The sequence below is a fragment of the Trichogramma pretiosum genome, unplaced genomic scaffold (assembly GCF_000599845.2).
Source record: "Trichogramma pretiosum strain Unisexual culture from Peru unplaced genomic scaffold, Tpre_2.0 scaffold194, whole genome shotgun sequence".
Classification (NCBI taxonomy): domain Eukaryota; kingdom Metazoa; phylum Arthropoda; class Insecta; order Hymenoptera; family Trichogrammatidae; genus Trichogramma; species Trichogramma pretiosum.
Window position 1 is genome coordinate 53,442 of NW_019640862.1, and position 20,009 is coordinate 73,450.

General features: G+C 38.2%; 4 protein-coding genes across 4 annotated transcripts; 1 reads left to right on the top strand and 3 right to left on the bottom strand.

The window, feature by feature from the left end:
* The first annotated feature begins 476 nt into the window (after positions 1 to 476).
* Positions 477 to 2,649, top strand: LOC111693247. The gene is made up of 4 exons (XM_023457512.1): positions 477 to 575; positions 643 to 757; positions 828 to 1,038; positions 2,588 to 2,649. The coding sequence occupies exons 1-4, from the start codon at positions 550 to 552 to the stop codon at positions 2,647 to 2,649; spliced, it is 414 nt and encodes a 137-aa protein (XP_023313280.1). The 5' UTR covers positions 477 to 549.
* Positions 2,650 to 3,112: 463 nt separating this feature from the next.
* On the bottom strand, positions 3,113 to 4,186 carry LOC106655563 (ankyrin-1-like). Its single transcript, XM_014376023.2, has one exon. It carries the CDS (start codon positions 4,184 to 4,186, stop codon positions 3,113 to 3,115), a length of 1,074 nt encoding a protein of 357 aa, XP_014231509.1.
* A 9,417-nt stretch (positions 4,187 to 13,603) lies between these two features.
* LOC106655506 (ankyrin-1-like) lies at positions 13,604 to 16,495 on the bottom strand. Its single transcript, XM_014375927.2, has 2 exons — positions 14,155 to 16,495; positions 13,604 to 13,626 (listed from the first exon to the last, which is right to left on the bottom strand). The coding sequence occupies exons 1-2, from the start codon at positions 16,493 to 16,495 to the stop codon at positions 13,604 to 13,606; spliced, it is 2,364 nt and encodes a 787-aa protein (XP_014231413.2).
* A 1,990-nt stretch (positions 16,496 to 18,485) lies between these two features.
* On the bottom strand, positions 18,486 to 19,983 carry LOC111693248 (E3 ubiquitin ligase complex SCF subunit sconC-like). The gene is made up of 2 exons (XM_023457513.1): positions 19,804 to 19,983; positions 18,486 to 18,693 (listed from the first exon to the last, which is right to left on the bottom strand). Exons 1-2 carry the CDS (start codon positions 19,981 to 19,983, stop codon positions 18,535 to 18,537), a joined length of 339 nt encoding a protein of 112 aa, XP_023313281.1. The 3' UTR covers positions 18,486 to 18,534.
* Between the last annotated feature and the right edge of the window lie 26 nt (positions 19,984 to 20,009).

The window sequence follows — 20,009 nt, forward strand, 5'->3', positions numbered from 1 at the left end:
ACACGAATCTGCGTACGATGGAGATGCGATTGATTTTGAGGACGAAGTTAAAATTATATCTCCGTGTTGGATGTTGTTATGTGCAACTATTGCTTTTTTAGGTTATTGTTTTTAACGCTGTTGCGATGGTGTTTAAACACACGAATAAAAGAAAAAACGTTACACATCAAAAACGGGAAATATCGCCTAGTGTATTTCTTCCCGCTTTGATTTCTCACTGACAGAATAGGCATAGAGAACGAAGCGACGAACGAGCAGCTATACGAATGCAGTCGACTGTAGAGGGGAAAAGTTTCGCCAACGGACGATAGCAGTCGCGACTCGCGAGATCACCTATTGCTAATACACTAGTGGTGGTTTATGCGTAAATTGTCGCAGTGTCCAGATGATGTGCTCACGACGAGCAAGTGTTCACGAACCATATCCGTACTAAATTGTATCTCAATTTTCAATCGGAATCGAAGTGATTACTCGGAGCATATATATAACCTCGAATATTTTTCGAGGGTAAATGTCCAGTGAATAGATACAACATCGAGGGCCAGTGTTATGGAAAGCTGCAGCGATACAGCGAGGTATAACTTTTTTTGCGTGATTTTTTTTTACAAGCTATGGCTTTATCTAACTTGATTATTACCTTAGCGTCAAGGAAGAGCCGTACGATAATTGGCCGGACGCGTGCGAAGATTACAATTTCGATGCGGTGGATTATTGCAAAGCCGAAAACTTTGAGGCATTGCCGTTGCATGAGATATCGGTGAGTAAGATGCTTCGAATGATATACTGTTTATCGACTATTAAAAACTAACCAAAATTGGTTATTTCAGGCGAAACGTGCTAATGAAACTGCGACGTCACGGAAAAGGTCAGATAAAAATTTAATCATAGAGTTTGAGTGCAAAGATGTTAAAATTGAGCCGCCGTCTCTATCGACAACGATCGTCAAATCCGAGAATCAAAATTGTTCACCTATTGTGAAAATGGAAAACGAACAAATGACTAATTTTGTGAATGAAAAAAGTCATCGAGTAAAAGCAAGTCGGAAACAGCATATCGATACGAAACATAAAAGCATTAGACCGAAAAAATGTGCGGTTTCTAATGAATCATTTTCCGGCAAAAATAACCTCAAAATTCATCTAAAAACGGTACATGATCGCAGCAAAACCTTCGAATGTGTCACTTGTCACAAATCATTTTCGAGCAAGGGTAACCTCGATACTCACATAAGCGCAGTACATAATCGTAGCAAACCCTTTGAATGTGATAATTGTCATAAATCATTTGGACAAATAAGTAACCTTAATAAACACATAAACAGAGTACACAATCGTATCAAATCCTTTGAATGTGAAATTTGCCACAAATCATTTGGATACCAGAGTGTACTTAAAAATCACATAAATACAATACATGATCGGAGCAAACCCTACGATTGTGAGATTTGTCACAAATCATTTGGACGAAAACACCATCTCAAAAACCACATAAATGCGGTACACAATTGTATCAAACCTTTTGATTGTGACATTTGTCACAAAGCATTTGTCCAGAAAATTACCCTCAAAACTCACATAAACACTGTGCATAATCATATCAAACCATTCGAATGTAAAATTTGTCATAAATCATTTGGACAAAAAGTTGATATGAAAAGACACTCAAATTCATTACATAATCTTGACGAACCATTAGAATGTAAGACTTGCCACAAATCATTTTCATGCAAAGTTAGCCTCAAAAGTCATATAAATTCGGTACATGATCATAGAAAACCCTTCGAATGTGAGATTTGTCACAAATCATTTGGATACCAGAATGTACTTAAAAATCACATAAACGCAGTACATAATCGCATCAAACCCTTCGAATGTGTGATTTGTCACAAATCATTTGGATACCAGAATGTACTTAAAAATCACATAAATTCAATACATGATCGGATCGAGCAAACCCTTTGAATGTGATCTTTGTCACGAATTATTTAAATACCAAAATGTGCTCAAAAGTCACACCAAGAAAGTACATATATGATTGTATCAAATTATTCATGTGTTTCATATGGTTTGACACAAGTCATACGACTGCTCGGATACTCCATGTGCTCAAATAAATTCAGTGCATCATCGCGATATATCTTCTGTAAAATAAGTTTTATCACGTGAAATTTGGACACAAAATATTTGCATTCGCATGACTATCGTATTGGTTGAAAACGTTTGATATAATGTTATGTATGTTACAATTTTATGAAAAAACAGAGTATTTTCAACTTTTATTAATTTTATCACTTGTAAAAGCTTTGTCGTATCCTTTGTTTATAAAGTTATTATCTCAAACACATTTGTTTGCTTAAATTCGACTTATTTTTTTTTTACCTTTTACAATATACTCATTATTGCTGTTATGATGAAAAATCCCTTCGAATAAGTTCCTAAAACGTGTATAATTATTCCTCAACTTTGCGTCCTCGCCCTTACAACTTATTTTCGTACTCGAGTCAATTTCACGTCAACAATGAATGATCAAAGTTCTCTCTGAGCAATGAAAATTTAAATAATATAATGTAATATTTTCTTGTGTCAAGCACTGGACAATGATTTAGTGCCCCTGCGCCAAGAATACACAATTTTCATTCACGAATGCTAATTATCGATATGGTGCCGTGTTGCGAATGCATGAACTTCTCGTAGAGAACTTCTATTCTTGACTAATATTCTTGATAACGAAAATTTTTGATTCACAGTACCGACATGTAAATGTGGCTATTTTCAATTTTAGGAAGAAGTTTTTTTGTAATGAAGTAATCTGTAAAAATTACTCTTTTCGAAAGAATAGAAAAAAGAGTAATTCATTCGGATTACTGTTTTTAGAAAAGACTACTTTTTGCAAAAGAGTATTAGGCGCAGATAAATATTTTTTTCAAAAATTCTAGGCGGTTCAAAGAGTCATTTATTCAAAATACATACGTTAATTATTGTAAAAGAATATTGTATCATTGCCGCAGCGGCCTAGAGCACAATAGTGATGTGGAGGCTATCAGACATAGATTAAAAGCACTTGATGCACGGCGCAATTAAACTCATGAAATCCAATAAATCCATTTGATTACTTAATTCTGTGTAGGCCACATCCCATTTCTTTCCCGTCCATACTCTCGGTTGCCCCATTTTCTCTGCAGGAAATCGACGAGCTGCCTGTTGTCGTAGCGCATCGCCCGACTCAGCGGCGTATCGCCGTAGACGTCCTGCACGTCGATCCGCAACGGCCGATATCTCTCCTGGCTGAACTCGCTCAGCAGCCGCAGCAGCGAGTCGTCCTCCGGGCCGTCCTGCCTGCAGATCATGTGCAGAGCCGCCGAGCCGCTGATCCAGTTGGTCAGATTGGGATTGGCGCCGTGTCGCAGCAGCAGCTCGGCCGTCCTCACGTTGCCGTGGATCAGGGCCAGGTGCAGCGGGGTGTTGCCCTGAGTGTCCCGCTGGTCGATCATCTGCCTCCTGACTCTGTCCTGGCGGATCTCGAGAAACAACTTCTTGGCGAACTCGTCGGCGCCTGCGTGCCAGCTCCTGGCGACGACGTGCAGAGCGGTCTCGCCGTTGGCGTTTACGGCGCTCGGGTCGGCGCCCCGTCGCAGCAGCGACTCGGCCAGCCTCTTGTGGCCCTTGTCCAGGGCCAAGTGCAGCGGGCTGTCGCCCAACATGGTCTGGGCGTTGACCTGCACCGGCCGTCCCATCTCTTCGCTGGTCCTGAAGAACAACTCCGCCAAGTCGTCGGCCGTGTACTGCCTGCTGCAAATCACGTGCAGAGGAGTCTGGCCCCACTGGTTGACCGCGTTCGGACTGGCCCCCTTTCTCAGCAGCAGCTCGGCCAGCCTCGAGTTGTCGAAGCGCAGAGCCAGGTGCAGCGGCGTGTCTTCGTTATCGTTCTGGGCGTCGATTTTTATCGGCCGATAAACGTCGCGGCTCAGCTCGAACAGCATCTTGGCCGAGTCGTCGTCGTCGCCGTCTCGCCGGCAAACGACGTGCAGAGGAGTATCGCCCCACCTGTTGACCGCGTTCGGATCGTCGCCTCGTCGCAGCATGAATTCGACCCCTCTCTTGTCGCCGTTGTCCATTGCCGTGTGCAACGGGGAATCGACTATCTCTTTTGCGTTCGAGGGTTCTTTGGATTCGGGTACCGAACTCATGATCGAACTGAGATTTTTCAAAAATCACAAAATCACTCGACGCGGTCGGTGAAATCTTTCCGAGTTGCTTACGCTGCGGCGTCTGAGGCTCGACTGACTATATATACAAACGCTTATACGATCTTATACGTGGAGAGAGAAAAACGCGTGGCCCTCACCTTTCTAGAGCTCTTATTACACTTTTTGCATTCGCCAAAAAACTTGAATTCGCGGCAATTGAGTAATAGGTGAAAGCAATGTGTCAAAGGCATGTGAGCTGTTCAACGAAAAAAGTTAAGAGCCGTTGGCAGCTTATACTGAATTACGTTGACGAGTGATCGCATTGACCGTATCAAGTGATTTTCGTAAAAGATTTAAAAATATTACAATTTTAATTATATATTTTAACAAGATGGTTTGAAAGAACTAGGGTAAACTGACCAGTTGATGAAAGAATCGTTGTTTTTCAGCGTTAGAAAAATTAGAAAAAATTAATGATTGCGATTAGAAAAAAAACTAAATAGATCATCGCATCGCCAATTTAATGTTAAACCGATTAAAATGCAGGAAAATTATTTTTCACGAGTCACCTCGAAAATAGTAAGGAGTTAGGAGGTCAGTGAAGTATGACGTCATGTCAACTGCTTCGCGCACTTGTTACAAAATATACTATTCAAATGAATTGAAAAACCCCAATTTAATTAATCTAAAAAAATCAATTTGACAGTTACGAATATGTAATGATAGTTGAACGCCTGAGGTTCAAGTAGTACATAATCGTTACGGTACAATTTTTATTGACATTTTATAATCATGACGTATATAAAAAAAACATTTGTATACGTATCTATACATATTTATAATTGTCAATAATCATTTCATCTAGTACTTTTCTGGCACTTGTCACGAGCATATTCCTTGCAACATTCATGCACAGTCTTTTGATGGTTGAGTAAATTCTCTTTACGTCTGAATTTCTTTTCGCAACTTGTGATTTCTATGGACTGTATTTTGGTGTCTGATCAATTTCGATTTTTCTCCAAATTTCCGATCGCATTTGGCACAAGCGAAATCTTTACGACCTTCGTGGACTGTCTTTTGGTGTAAGAGCAAAACATATTTTCTCCCGAATTTCTTCTCACACTCTTCGCATGAGAAATCTTTGCGATCATCGTGAACTGTTTTTTGATGGCGGAGCAAATGATGTTTATGTCCGAATTTCTTCTCGCATTTGTCACATGCGAAATCTCTCCGACCTTCGTGGACTGTCGTTTGGTGAAAGAGCAAACTCGGTTTTTGTGTAAATTTCTGCTCGCATTTGTCGCATGCGAAATCTCTGCGACCATCGTGAACTGTTTTTTGATGGGTGAGTAAAGTTCCTTTTTGTCCGAATTTCTTCTCGCAAATGTCGCATGCATAATCTTTGCGACCTTCGTGGACTGTTTTTTGGTGTCTCGTCAAAGTATCTTGATTTCCGAATTTCTTTTCGCACTTGTCGCATGCGAACTCTTTTCGGCCCTGGTGTACTACCCTGTGATGGCTGAGCAAATGCGATTTATGTCCAAATTTCTTCTCGCAATAAGAACATTTAAAATCTTTGTTACCTTCATGGACGGTTTTATGGTGGATCAATAAATGCCCTTCTCGGGTAAATATCTTCTCGCACTTGTCACGTGTGGAATTTCGGCTGCTCTCATGAACTGTTTTTATGTGCACGAGCAAGCTCTGTTTATTTCCGAATCTCTTGGCGCACTTTTCACATAAATAGTCCTTGAAAACTTCGTGGAAAATTTTTTTGTGCTTGAGTAAAGTTGATTTATTTTCAAATTTCTTCTCGCACTTGTTGCATCTGAAATCTTCGCTATCTTTGTGTACTAATTTTTGGTGCGTAAACAAACTTGTTTTTTTTACAAATTTCTTTTCGCACTTGTCGCATGCAAAATCTTTGCGAAATTTATTTTCTGATATTTTGTGCCTACTCAGTTTATTTGAATTATCTTCTGGGACAATTTCGTCTGATTCCTTGCCACTTTTATCCATTTTTGGTACTTAAATTAATGGATGGATTCTTCTATTAAGTGCAACGTAAATTTAGCGAGTAACACTTATCTTTTGGTATTATGGCTTGAAAAACAATATTCCAAGTAATTTATTTTGATTATTAGTAGGATCAGTGTGTCGAAAGACGGTGTCAGAATTGTTAATGATCATAATGTTCACATTATAGGTACCGATTTATCTGTTTATATATTATCGTTACAATATTTGTAACAATTTAAAATTCTAACTTGGCGAAGATTGTTCGAGGAATTTTTGGCTTTCTAAAACTAAGTATTTCCAAAACTTCTGATAAATTTTGGTAGTTAGCAGACAAACATTTATCAGAAGTTGTATTTTGGTGTATCGATGAACATATAACAATATTTGCCATATCGCTGGATATGCACATGTTAATTTTTGCCCCTGAGGCTGAAAATTAGAAATTAAGGTACTTGGAGTTTATGAATATGATTTTTGACATCAAATTTGAATTCCTCATCAAATTTTACATAAAAAATCATGTTTCAATCATTTTTTCATATTCACTCTTGGAAAACAGAATAAAATATGAAAAATCAAATTACAACTCTGATCCAAGGGGGGGGGGGGACAGTTGACGCGATATAGCCCATATACACATTGTAAATACAAGGTATGTATATAATAAAATTTTTTTTTTTGTCATCGATTTTCCAGATTTGTTGGAGAGGCCAGAATTTTAGCGCGAGATTCATTCAACGCGTAATATATAGATATTTGTGATTTTTCATGAATTTCAAAAAAACCCTAAAATGGCCAACTTTGGGCCTCTGAAAAGGTGTCATAGAAGGCGCCAATTTTTCTAAAAATTTTTTTGGACAAATCTGACATAAATACTACAAAATTTTCATTTTTGCAGAAAAAAAATTTTCTGGCCATTCGACTTCACAGAGAATCGGCCACATATATAATAATTTTAATATGATTCGAAAATATGCCGGCCCCACACCATGCCGGCGTCGTTGTCCGAGAAGGCAAAAAAATTTCCTATTAATTTTTGTAAATATAAATAAAAATAAATTACAATAGTGGCGAAATGTTTTTCTAAACAAAGCCGACGAAAGATATGAATGATTTCATTGAAGCAACAAGGTAATCCTCGAGTTATTCAATTATTTATTTTCCGATTTTTGAGATCAATTTTCATAAAAAAAAGCACGATAAAAATTACTGAAAAAAAAATCAGAGTTCCCCAGCGTGCTTAAAAACAATATTATGAAGTTTTTATCGATTTATCATTGATTCGATGTAATCATCGAACTACATTAAACAAAAAATAACCATTGGAAACTGAACAAAGCAAATAGATAAAACACAATAAATTTTCTCCTTATCAACTCGCTAAATGTAATTTTTTTAATGCTTCTTTCAACCATTGACTGACAAGTCAATGTCACGCGTTACATTAAAAGTTCTATAAAAATTGTTTTGCATTAAAAATGATGTTCAAAACAATGTAAAATATGATAAGATATCATGAAAACTTTATGAGTGCGGAAATAAATCCAAACAAAAATTGCTGTGAAAACAAAAGAAAACTTCATAATCAATAGTAGACTAAAGAAAACCGATTAATTCTAAGCTCTTTTCATTTCGTAAAATTATCTCGTAAAGTCAATCGAGAACAGATTGACAATGTATACTTGTTAAATTCACTTACTTCGCAGTACTATAAATGTTTTCTTAGAAATATACACACGAATCGCTCGAATTCATCGATGAGCAAGCTAATTTTTTTCAAACAATTCTTAAATCACCGAATTAATTCTATAATACTCCGTTCGGTACTTCGACACGGGACGATCGTACAGCTCGTTCTTCTCTGCGCTCGACGTAAGCAAGGTAACGAAAACCGCTCACCACAGCCGATATAACTATGAAAAATGGTACGGTTAACATGTAATGATCGAAGAAGCCATCGTAGTTCAACAAGTTGATTATGCGATCGGCGAAGTACCACGACAAGAAGGTCAGGCGAAGAAACGTCATCCAGGCGAGTAATCGCATCATCTGCCAAGAGAATACAAATAACATAGAGCTCGAACGAAACGACTATTATTATATATGATGACTTACGAAACGCGGGCATCCGCGATCCCGGTATGTCTCGAATCTCTCAGCGCAAGTCTCGGTGTCGTGGGCCTGCGCGCCGGAGACGATGTTGGCAGGCTGCACCATCGCGGCTCCTTTGTCATCGGCCAGAGTCGGCTGCATCGTCCCCAGTAAAAAAAAGCTTGCGACCACCGGCCCTATCACCAAGACGTAGTGGACCAAAATAGCAAACTGATCGTCGAAGCAATCTCCGTAGCAGTACCGTAGCGAGATCACGAGCGTGGCGACGTCCAAAGTAAAGGTGAGAGACGGGAATCTTTGCAGCGAGCCGCAGGAGAAGTAAAGCGTGGCCCAGGCGATCGTCTGACCGATGATTATGCTGGCGAGCGCCTGCGGTATCCTTGAATGCGAATTATTGTTCATTGCAAGCCCTATATGCTACGTACGATGAAATAGATATGCTTACCATCCTAAGGGTGCAGAGCTGATTTTATCGATTTTCAAATTCGTACTATTCGTATGAATTGTGCTTTTCGCATAAGTGCTACAATTCGTATAACTGGTCATTTCCGGCTGGTACAAGTACACATCTGAAAAGTTGCACAAAATTGCAGGATCGTTGAAATTTACATCAAATTATGAGCTTGCGGATTCAGAGAGAAATACGCCTTTCGTATTGACTTACCATTGTAGGTCACGGCGAACGCCAACGCGAGCATAACGATATAAAACAATGCCCCGTAGACGTAGTCGGATTTCGACCTCCGACGAGTTTGGTTCTTGACAAGTACCTTCCCGAAGGGATAGAACGGTATGGCCATAGGATCTGCAAAGTTGGAGAGAAATGATCAAAGTTGGGCCCGATTGAGCTTGTTAAACGATATCTTATATATGCGGGCTCGACTAGGATACGTAGAAAGCTCATTTTTTTTTAATTACTCGTTGAACACAGTACTTTGCGATGGTTTACTTTGGATATAATTTAATATGCCCCGAACGGACTATTTGAAGACATATTTAATGTTAAAAATGAATTTTGTCGTGTTTTCGCCCATCGCGGTGTCTCGCATGCTTGTAAATACCAACCTACATGAGCTAAATCTGTACTATATTTCTATGTATCTGTACTATTATTATTATCATCATTCATCACCCACTACCCCAAATAATCGATTTTTTTCTGGTAACTTGATATTAAATCGAACTTACACATCGTGTATATGGATTTATAGAACAGAAAAATTCCAAAAAAAGTTGTCTCCATGCAATTAAAATAGATGAAGATAGAAGCATTTAAAAAAAATTGACACAATTACGATAAAAATTTTTGTTGACACAATTTCGTTGCGGAGTGTGTATAATTATCCGAAAATGCGTGCAGATGTCAGAAGTAAGTCTCAACGAGAGTTGTCACATGTTTGTAAGCAGACCGAAAGCTACAGGCACATGAGAGATAGATACTTGCAATGATAATGTCAAATTATTTAAATCAAGGAAACGTTACTTCGAAGTACAATAAGCAACGTATCGATTAAGGATTAACGAATACAAATTATTATTTACCATCGTCGATTTCTTGTTCTTCGTGTATCGTCGGCAGCATCTTTCCTTCTCACGCGTCAAAACTTCGACCCTCCACTGCGGCTACAACCAAAATTTCTTCTTTTTTTTCTATTTTTATGGTTGTCGGTTCTCCCCCCCTTCTCCCCCTCCACCCCCGCTTCTTGCCGCCGCTTCAGCAGCTAAGGCCAGTTGCTTCTGTCTCTCTGTGGATCGGATGAATATATATTAATGTTTATTCTGCGATTTTTACATATGTATGGTGATTCGCTCGAGCCTAAAAATAAAAAAAAACCGTACATAGCTACGAATCTTTCGCGTGGCTATATTTTCAGCGTTGGCGTAATAATCCAAGGGAACTCACTAGGCGTTTGATGAAAAAACTAGTGGGCGAACATAATTTGTTCGATATGTGCGCTCGAGGACGATCTCTTAGAAACGATGGGATACCCGTGGACATTTTTAGTGCCGTTGAATGTAAGTGTCAATACCACAAATGTATTGTTCAATCATTTTAATAAAATATTATACTTTCCAGACTACGTCAACTCCAAGTGCACATATCCATTGGACATTGTCGATTTTACCAACGTCGTCAACATGTGCACTTCAATGCGTTATCCCCGCAGATGAATTTTTCCTTGCTTCTTGTTTTATTTAACTTTCTATTGAAACACTGAAATTCAATTGAAATACTTTAATTTCTTAACGATTACTAATTTTTTTTCGTTTATGAATAAAACTTAGATTTAATAAATAAATGGTTTAAATTCTAAATTTCAATTTTTAAATTCATTCCTGCGTTAAAATTACTTTTTTTTTAATAAAAAATCGAAATAATAATAATTTCGAATAATTTTTTCATAATTTAAAAATTTTATTAGCAATATATGGGCAATGAATTTTCGATATATGCACGGATGTCCATATGCCTCTATAGTTGCAATATATCGGCGATTGACTTGGCGAGTCATTGCCGATATATTGCAAATATTAATCGCCAATATATTGCACACATATTGCCGATTGTTCAGATTTTTACGCGGGTATTATCAGTACTGTAGTTGAGAACGAGGGCATTTTCGCCTAAAGGTATTCCACTTCGAGATTAAAAATGTGTAGTTTTTTTGAAACGATATTATTTAGAAAAAATTTTGCATGGTTTTTTATCGTCATGTTTTTAATCATTGCATTTTTTTTATATATTAATGCCATTCTTGAAACTCGGCTGTCAATAGAGACTTTTATTTCACGTTATCAATAATAACTAACAACTTCTCAATAATATATTAATATTAATTTTTCTAAATTAATTAATGAATAAAATTAATGAATTTTTCTAAATTACCTACAAAACCTACTTGCACCGAACACCTCGAACCCATACCGAATATTTTACACTTATATTTTACTTGTCCAAGCGTAGGATAGTATGTATAAATTCTCTTCTACTCGCGTACACAGTGAACTATGATCTGGATAACCGGCAAGAGATCCTTCGGGCAAGTTTACATGGCGATCAGGAAGGACAACGGCGCACCTGTGGCATACGAGATCACTCGTAAAGTAAGCGAAAAAATTTCATATAACTTCGTTTTAGTCTCTGTGCGATCTGCAAATTTATGCGGACTTTGGTGGCCATAAAACGTCAGTCTTCAGTGTCGAAATTTTCTGCAGGTGAGTGGATTTTTACACCGCTTTTTTTGCCGAAAGAAAAAAAAATGACTTTAAATGTTTTACATCTAACTTGCCATTAATTGGTTGGTTTTTTGACGAATTTTCTATTAAATTTATGTTGAAAATATCGAGCGTTTTTCAAAAGACTTGAAAATGACTGCTAGTTTGTTTATAAAAATTTGGACCAGTTTTCAATCGGAATTAATACAATATTGCCATTTTCAGCTTTCACCACGAAATGTCCAGTATCTCTATGGGTAAATCTGCAAGTGGAAAAGTCAGAATATTGGTATAAGTCTATCAAAATGTTTGTGCAAACAAGACGAATGCTCTTAACGATTTTTTATTATCCCAAGTAGCGGTTATCAAAGTTTGCAAACTCTTGGCGAATTAAGTGTTCTTGGGGAAAACGCTGCTTGGCAAATTCGCACCACGTGCTAATAGTAGATAAATCAAGTCCAACCGAAAGTTTTCCACGGCTATTTGGATAGGTGTTCGACCCAATTTATCTCTTAGGCCAGTCAATTTAGTTTTTTTGATGACATGAAAAATAACAGCAAACGGGTTGTGCCATTCGTTTCTAGGGTTAATAAGGATGAAAAAAAACAAAAATGCCCCCTCGAGAAATTGTCCCATTTTGTTTAAACAATGATTATATGCAAAAAATTAGCGCATGTTTTCGTTTTTCATGAATAACTTTGAAACGAAGACAGCTACAGACATGTAAGCGACCTGTAAATGCGAAAGCCCCGATTCCTTATCGATGCAATCCTTATTGAAATTGTTGTATATTATAAAAAGATCAAGCTTACCACTTATATGCTATCATTATCACTTATATGCTCATTTATTTGTAAAGTCACTTGTGAGAGCGGCGTTCATGAGCCAGCGCCACCCGGCGGCGTGTAACGTAAACAATTTTGTATGAAGGGACAGAATCTTATTTTTCATATCAGTTCGTGTTTCGTGTAACCCGAAAAAGACGCCTTCACCTGCCTGAAAATAATATTTGTAAAGCAACACTACAACATGTAAGATGTACTGAAAAAAAATCATTGAAATAATTACGTTATAATAAAATATGCGTATCAAGGAATGTGAGAGTAAAAACATAAACAATTTTGAACAGTCAGGTAATTTTTAATACGAGAATAAAAATCAAAAAAATTTGAAAATTATTTTGAACTCCACAAACGATTTTGATTGGTCCGCATAACTGTGACGTCATACTTATAACGTAAGTCGGCTGCTGCATGTAATTTGTATACCTATATATATGCGTCTACTGAAAAGTATGACGTCACGGTCCGCTCGCACAGCTTCGAGCTCTTTTGGTGCGTTTTCGGCCGTTTGAAAAGTTGTATTTTCTGAAACGATAAATTTTTAAGTAAAAACGCAATGAAAAATTAAAAAAAAAACATTCATTGATAATTCATTTATGTTGATTTCAAAAATATCATTACTTTTTTTTATGCAGATACCCTATTCATTAAAATAATCAAATTTCGAAAAAAACGTCAAAGTAACATATGTTCATATTGTTTTTTTACTCGTCAACATTTTGTCAAATCAAAATCTATACGTCAATATGTTTCCCAAAGGCTGATTGTTCATTGTTGAATAAAGAAATATTGTTAACTCTCTGCTTCTCACAAAAAGCCAAAGTAATTTATCTCAGTTTCCATGTATACTCATCAAATTATATTAATAAAATATTGATTGGAAAATTATTTCTATTTATGGGCATAATTGTAGAATTGTAGGATTAATTAAAGTTGCATTAATTATAAATGAAACAAAAAAACACGCACAAAATCATCTTGAAATAATAATTTTTATTAAAATAAGTAAGTATTCAATTATGCATCTCTAAAATTAAGATTTTTTGAATGATTTTAATATAGCAAACCTGAAAAAAATTTACGCACTAAATAAATCTTTCTTGCCGAAAGGTCTCGATATTTAACTAGTTTTTTGTTACCACTTCCCAACTTGCGCAGGCGACCTCAATACGCTATATTTGCGTTTTTCCGGGAAACGAATCGTTTTACATACAGTGTAAAGGTTCTATCAATCTTGCTTGGGCCTTATCGCTTGAATAGTTAAATTTTAAAATACAAATATACTTGATGAGAGGAAATTTTTTAAAATGAATTAGCAGTGTGGGTTATTTTCATTAATTTATTTATTTAGAAAGTATTGAAAATATGAAACATTTAATAAAACCAAACATTAAAAAATACTATTTTATCGTCGTGACGAGTTTAGGCCTGCGGCCGCCAAGCAAATATTGCATAGATCTTGGCTCGTCAGATCATCGAGGATCATGTCACAGCAGAGAAGCGGCAGTCTGTAGTGAATCAGCTTCAAGAAAAAATCCATCACCCAACCCCGGAAAAATCCTCTCGATAGTTGCTCGCATAGATGCGCTGCACAAGTCTTCTTAGGCCATTCGGGCAGCATCGTGAATTTATTCGAGCGCGCCAACTCGTAGTAGTCCGTATAAGTGACTAGTTTCGATGCCTCTTTGTGCGGTAACTTGACCAAGTCGTGCAGCGAAAGACTCGGCTTTATCATTATTTTTTTCGCTTCGCTCGCGAACTCCTCGTCGTCGTGCCAACTTTTGTGGAGATCCGTTGATTTTTTGAACAATCTTCGCCTGGCAAAGAGTTTCATGATCGTCACAGCGTCGCTTTGATCCAGTTCATATCCTTTTTTTTCCAGGCGATCGACGATGGCCAGAACGCGAGACGCTAAATTCAATTTATCCCAGTAGAAATAATATTCGACGCCCTCGCCAAAGTATATCTCATTGGGGAAAACGAAGCTGGACAAATCAGCCCCGCGATCCAAAAGCACATCGATAACATCCAAATTGAGATTTGCCACAGCTAATTGCAACGGTGTACGGCCCGACTTGTCCACGACATCGACCATCAGCGTTTGATGTCTTTCGTCGTTGATCTCGAAGAACATCTCCGCCAAACCTTTAGAGTGTCCCGCCTTGCATATAATATGCAGTGGAGTCGATCCCTCCTCGTTGGCCAAACTGGAATTGGCGCCGTTTCTTAACAGCAATTCGGCAACATCCTTGTGGCCATTGTCCAGAGCAAAAAGCAGCGGTGAATTGCCCAACTTGTCTCGGGCATTGACCTGCACCGCCTGTGCAATATCTCCGTTGAACTTAAAAAAAAACTCTGCTAAGTCAACGTCCTTGTATACCATGCATATACAGTGTAAGGGAGTCAATCCCTCCTCGTTCCTTGAATTTGGATTAGCGCCTCGCCTTAGTAAAAATTTGGCCACCTTCGGGTTTTTGCTAATAATAGCCCAGTGTAGAGGCGTGTTGCCCAACCTGTCCTGAGCATTGACGTTCGCCGCCTGTCTGCAGGTCGCGCAGAATAGCGCCATCATGCCGTCGTCCTCGTCTCTCTGGCAAAGGATGTGCAGAGGAGTCGTTCCCTCGCCGTTAACCAGATTAGGATCGGCGTTGTTTCTCAGCAGCAGTTTGACCGCATTCTTCTTGGCGCAGTGTCCTAATTTCAATGCCAAGTGCAACGAAGTGTTTCCCAATTTGTCCTGGGCGTCGATCTGCACAGTATGCTGTAAATTGCCGCAGATCTGGAAAAATATCCCCAACAGATCGTCGTTGTAGTTTCTATTGCAAATAATATGCAGAGGAGTCAATCCCTCTTCGTTGGCTGAGTTCGGATCGGCCCCTCTTCTCAGCAGAAATTCGGCTACCCTGTCGAGGCCGCGACTCAAGGCCCAGTGCAGCGGTGTACGGCCCAAATTGTCCCGGGCGTCGATCAACACCGTTTGCTGCATGTCGTCAGTGACGGAGAAAAATATCCGCAGCCAATTGCCGCGGTGACTGTTGCAAATGTAATGCAGAGGAGTCGATCCATCTGAATCGGCTAGATTTGGATTGACGCCTCTTCTCAGTAGAAACCTAGTCAATTTCTCAATGCCGTAATGGATAGCCCAGTGAAGCGATGTTTTGCCGTCCTTGTCCTGGGCGTCGATTTGCACCGGCCGATTGACTTCCTCGGTGATCTGGAAAAATATCTCCGCCAAATTATCGTCCTTGTCGCTCTGGCAAATAATATGCAAAGGGGTGAGTCCCTTCTCGTTGGCCAAATGTGGATCTCCGTCTCGCCTCAGCAAAAAATCGATCGCGTTTCTGTCGCGAGAAACCGCAGCCAAGTGCAATGGTGTGTTACCCGATTTTGACCTGGCGTTGATCTGTAGCGGCTGAAATTTTTGGTGAGTCAGCTCGAACAGCATATTCATCGTTCCACTATCGCGATTGTATCTACTGCAAACAATGTGCAGAGCATTCAAGCCATTCTTGTTGGCTATGTTCGGATCGGCGCCGCTTCTCAGCAGTAATTCGGCCACATTTCCTTGATTCTCGTCCAAAGCCAAGTGTAGCGGGGAAGCACCTGTTTTTTCCACGAGGTAATTGGGATCTTGTCCGAGTTCGAGAAATTTTTTAACGATTTCTTGGCAGCCAAACATGCAGGCCACATGAAAATGAGAGTAGCCGGATTCGTCCGTGTAATTTACGTCTGTTCTACTGTAAATTTTAAAAAGATCATGGACTATGGTTCGGAACTTGAATCTAACCGCGTGATGTACTGGTGTGGTGCGACGCAACGATATCTTGCCGTTCGTATCAACTTCGGGCTCGTCTTTGTAGCCGCTGCGAGCCACGAAGTCGATGAATTGTCTTCCAGAATAATTTATGGAATCCAAGAGAAGACGCTCGATCTGTTTGGATCGAAAAATGGCTCCGAGGTTTGGAAGTTGGCCATTCCATGTACCAAATAAGTTTTCAAGTCGCTGGATAAATTCTTTTCGCTCCTCTTTTTTTTTCCAATTGATACTGTCTCGCAAGCTCTTTAATAGTTCTATTTTTTGTTGATCATTGAAACTTACATCGCATTCATTATACGACATCATTGTACGCACTCTAGTACACAAACATAACCACTTATAACTTGAAAAAAACTGTTTTTTTCACTCACTGCCGTCGATGCGATTTTTCTTTTATCTGTGCACGCTGCGGCGTCGTAACCTGTACTGGCAATGCCGTGAACGTGTACTACGATTTGTACAGAAAGCGACCACAGGCTCTCGTGCTTGTGTGTGTGTGTGTGTGTGTGTGTGTGTGTGTGTGTGTGTGTGTGTGTGTGTGTGTGTGTGTGTGTGTGTGTGTGTGTGTGTGTGTGTGTGTGTGTGTGTGTGTGTGTGTGTGTGTGTGTGTGTGTGTGTGTGTGTGTGTGTGTGTGTGTGTGTGTGTGTGTGTGTGTGTGTGTGTGTGTGTGTGTGTGTGTGTGTGTGTGTGTGTGTGTGTGTGTGTGTGTGTGTGTGTGTGTGTGTGTGTGTGTGTGTGTGTGTGTGTGTGTGTGTGTGTGTGTGTGTGTGTGTGTGTGTGTGTGTGTGTGTGTGTGTGTGTGTGTGTGTGTGTGTGTGTGTGTGTGTGTGAGCGCGCGCCTCACCAGCGTGTAGACGCGACATCTCGGCTCGGGCTCGGCGGACTTGCGTGTTCCGCCTGTGTGTGTGTATGTGTGCAGTGGTGTGTGCGCGCGGCCTGCCTAGGCCTTCTCGCGGCAGCAGCCGTGGCATGTCTTCACCCACCGCGCTGGGATCTGCTTCGCATGTGTGCCGGCGACTTGCTGGTCGCCGCTCCACAGAATAACTTTGACCGACCTAGAGTCAACGCGTGCGAACAAGTGTAAGCGATAGCGAGCCGCGATACATATAATAAAGTGAACATAATTTAACAATTAACTCTGCTAATACGCATTTAATTAATATTGCATCCTTCTGCCTTTCCAACATCCAGTGACGCAATAGTAGTTTCGAGAAAAACGCGTTCGAAGTTTTGTTCTGTACATATCGAGCACGCTAGCAGCTGTCTTAGCGTCGAGTTCTTCATTTTCGAGTTATGAAAACTGATTATGTTCTTAGAATAATTATAATTTAATTTTTCTACTTTTAATGAAAAACTTGACGAAAAAGAGTTGTACGTTATAAAAGTCTTAGAATGATTTATAGAATATGTCTGAATTTTTTAAGATTTTTATGGATCATTTTTGGTATTTTTGATTTCTGACCATTTTCAAAAATACAAAAATTTCCCCGGAAAATTCTGAAATAATTCAGGGGTCTTTTTTGAACAATTATAAGGAGTTTTTTTAAGTAAAGTTTTTTTCCTAGATGCTTGGTTAGCAGATAAAAAAATTGACCAAGTTTATACATGGTTTTTTTTACGAGGCGCCATTTTGTTGTCCACCATGTTGAATTTTTGATATTGTAACAATTGGACTTTTATGTATACACCCCATGGACGCAAAAAATATGTGTCAGACACACGGATGAAGTCTTTTTTGATTCAAAAATTTAGGTCGAATCAAATTTTTTTTCAAAAAAATCGTGTTTTTTGTTGTGTAACTGTTCATAACTTTTGTTCCTTAACATTCTTTACAATTCTGACACTGGATTCGAAAAGTTCATAAAATTTCCCATCAAAAATGACTATTTAAACATTTTTCAGATATTTTTTCACAGAGCTTATAGCACCGGAAAAAATGTGGGAAATTTCGTCCGTTTGGCCAGAAACGGATTAATTTTTTTTTGTGCTGGGTTCTAGTTTAATTACTTGCTTCATTGGCATTTCATAAATAAGATAGGAACGATAATTTTTCACGAGGAAGCTCTTTGTCAATGAATAGGAAGCGGTTTTTTTCTTTTAAATCGAAATGAGACATTTTTCAAAAAAAATCTCAAATACAGAGCAAGCGTAGCTAGTAAGGTTCAATAACTAGTGTTAATTAAGTTTTTATACTTTAATAGTTGAATATCTGCTTTATTTAGTAATTTTTATCACGAACAATAAGTATTTATAACTAGGTCTCTTATTTAATTAAAACTATTTCGTCTAATTTTGAAAAACGGCATTGTCATCATCAGAAGCAGAGGGTGGATGAGCTTCTCTACTTTGGCATCAATATTTCTGAAGTCTTCTGCAGTCCGTCTACTGATGTATCTTTAAAATGTCCTATGGCTATTGTTTGGGTTACCAAATCTAACAAATCTTTCATATCTAAATAATTGGCTGCTAAAGTAAGTTCAAAAAGAGTGTCCAAATCAACCTGTAACATTATTCAAAAATATTATAAGAATTTTGCTGATTTGTTAAGTAGTATATATAATTTTTGTAAACAATTGAGATTTTAAGCTTATTTCGATAATTCAAGTTATTAAATTCAATCATGGTCCACGTGTAACTTTACGGAATAACCAGGTATAGATGTTGTATTGATGACAGTATTGGGCGAAGAAAACAAAGATACACTCAGCAACAAAATTATCGCAACAAAAAAATTCATCGAAATTTTGTCAATTTTCAAATGCTTCTATCTTGGGCTAGATTTATCGTATCGACACGCATTTTTTTTTAATTTCTTGGAAATTTTGTCCTCTTTAAATCCATATAAATTAAGATAAGATTTGAGTTAATGTTGAGTTACCAGTAGTATTTGAGCGTGACCCTAAAAATTACTGAAAAAAAATGACTGTTTGAACGTGTACCAGTACCACAGTGATTTTTTTATCGAAATCTAACATACACCATCGCAAAGTGCTCTTTTTAACGAGTAATTTAAAAAAAAAAGGACCTCTCTACGATTTTTTTAACGCCCTGTAGGTCGATTTGAAGGTACGGTTTGTGTACGCAAAAAGCCCAGAAAATCGTCTTGATTTCAGCTAAACGGGGGATTTTACGTACTTTAAATGGTATCTTTAAATCGACCTACAGGGCGTTAAAAAAATCGTAGAGAGGTCCTTTTTTTTTAAATTACTCGTTAAAAAGAGCACTTTGCGATGGTGTATGTTAGATTTCGATAAAAAAATCACTGTGGTACTGGTACACGTTCAAACAGTCATTTTTTTCAGTAATTTTTAGGGTCACGCTCAAATACTACTGGTAACTCAACATTAACTCAAATCTTATCTTAATTTATATGGATTAAAAGAGGACAAAATTTCCAAGAAATTAAAAAAAAAGGGTGTCGATACGATAAATCTAGCCCAAGATAGAAGCATTTGAAAATCGACAAAATTTCGATGAATTTTTTTGTTGCGATAATTTTGTTGCCGAGTGTATAATTTATGCTCATGCGATTTTAAATTTGAATTTCAAGTTAAAATGTTCAACTGAATTCCAATAAAAATAATATTCAAACTTAATATTGTTTAAATACCTTTAGAAATGTTCGATCCCATTCTGTCATTTGAGGTTTTTCATCCGTGCCATCTCCTTTTGGCATGGGATCATTTTTATGATGAGTAGCGAATTCAATAACCTTTTCCAGAGTATCAGACTTAATATTTTTTAGAGTAAGAACTTCATCCAATTCATTTTCGCCTAAACTTTCAACCATTGTTTTTACCATATATGAGCGCTTAG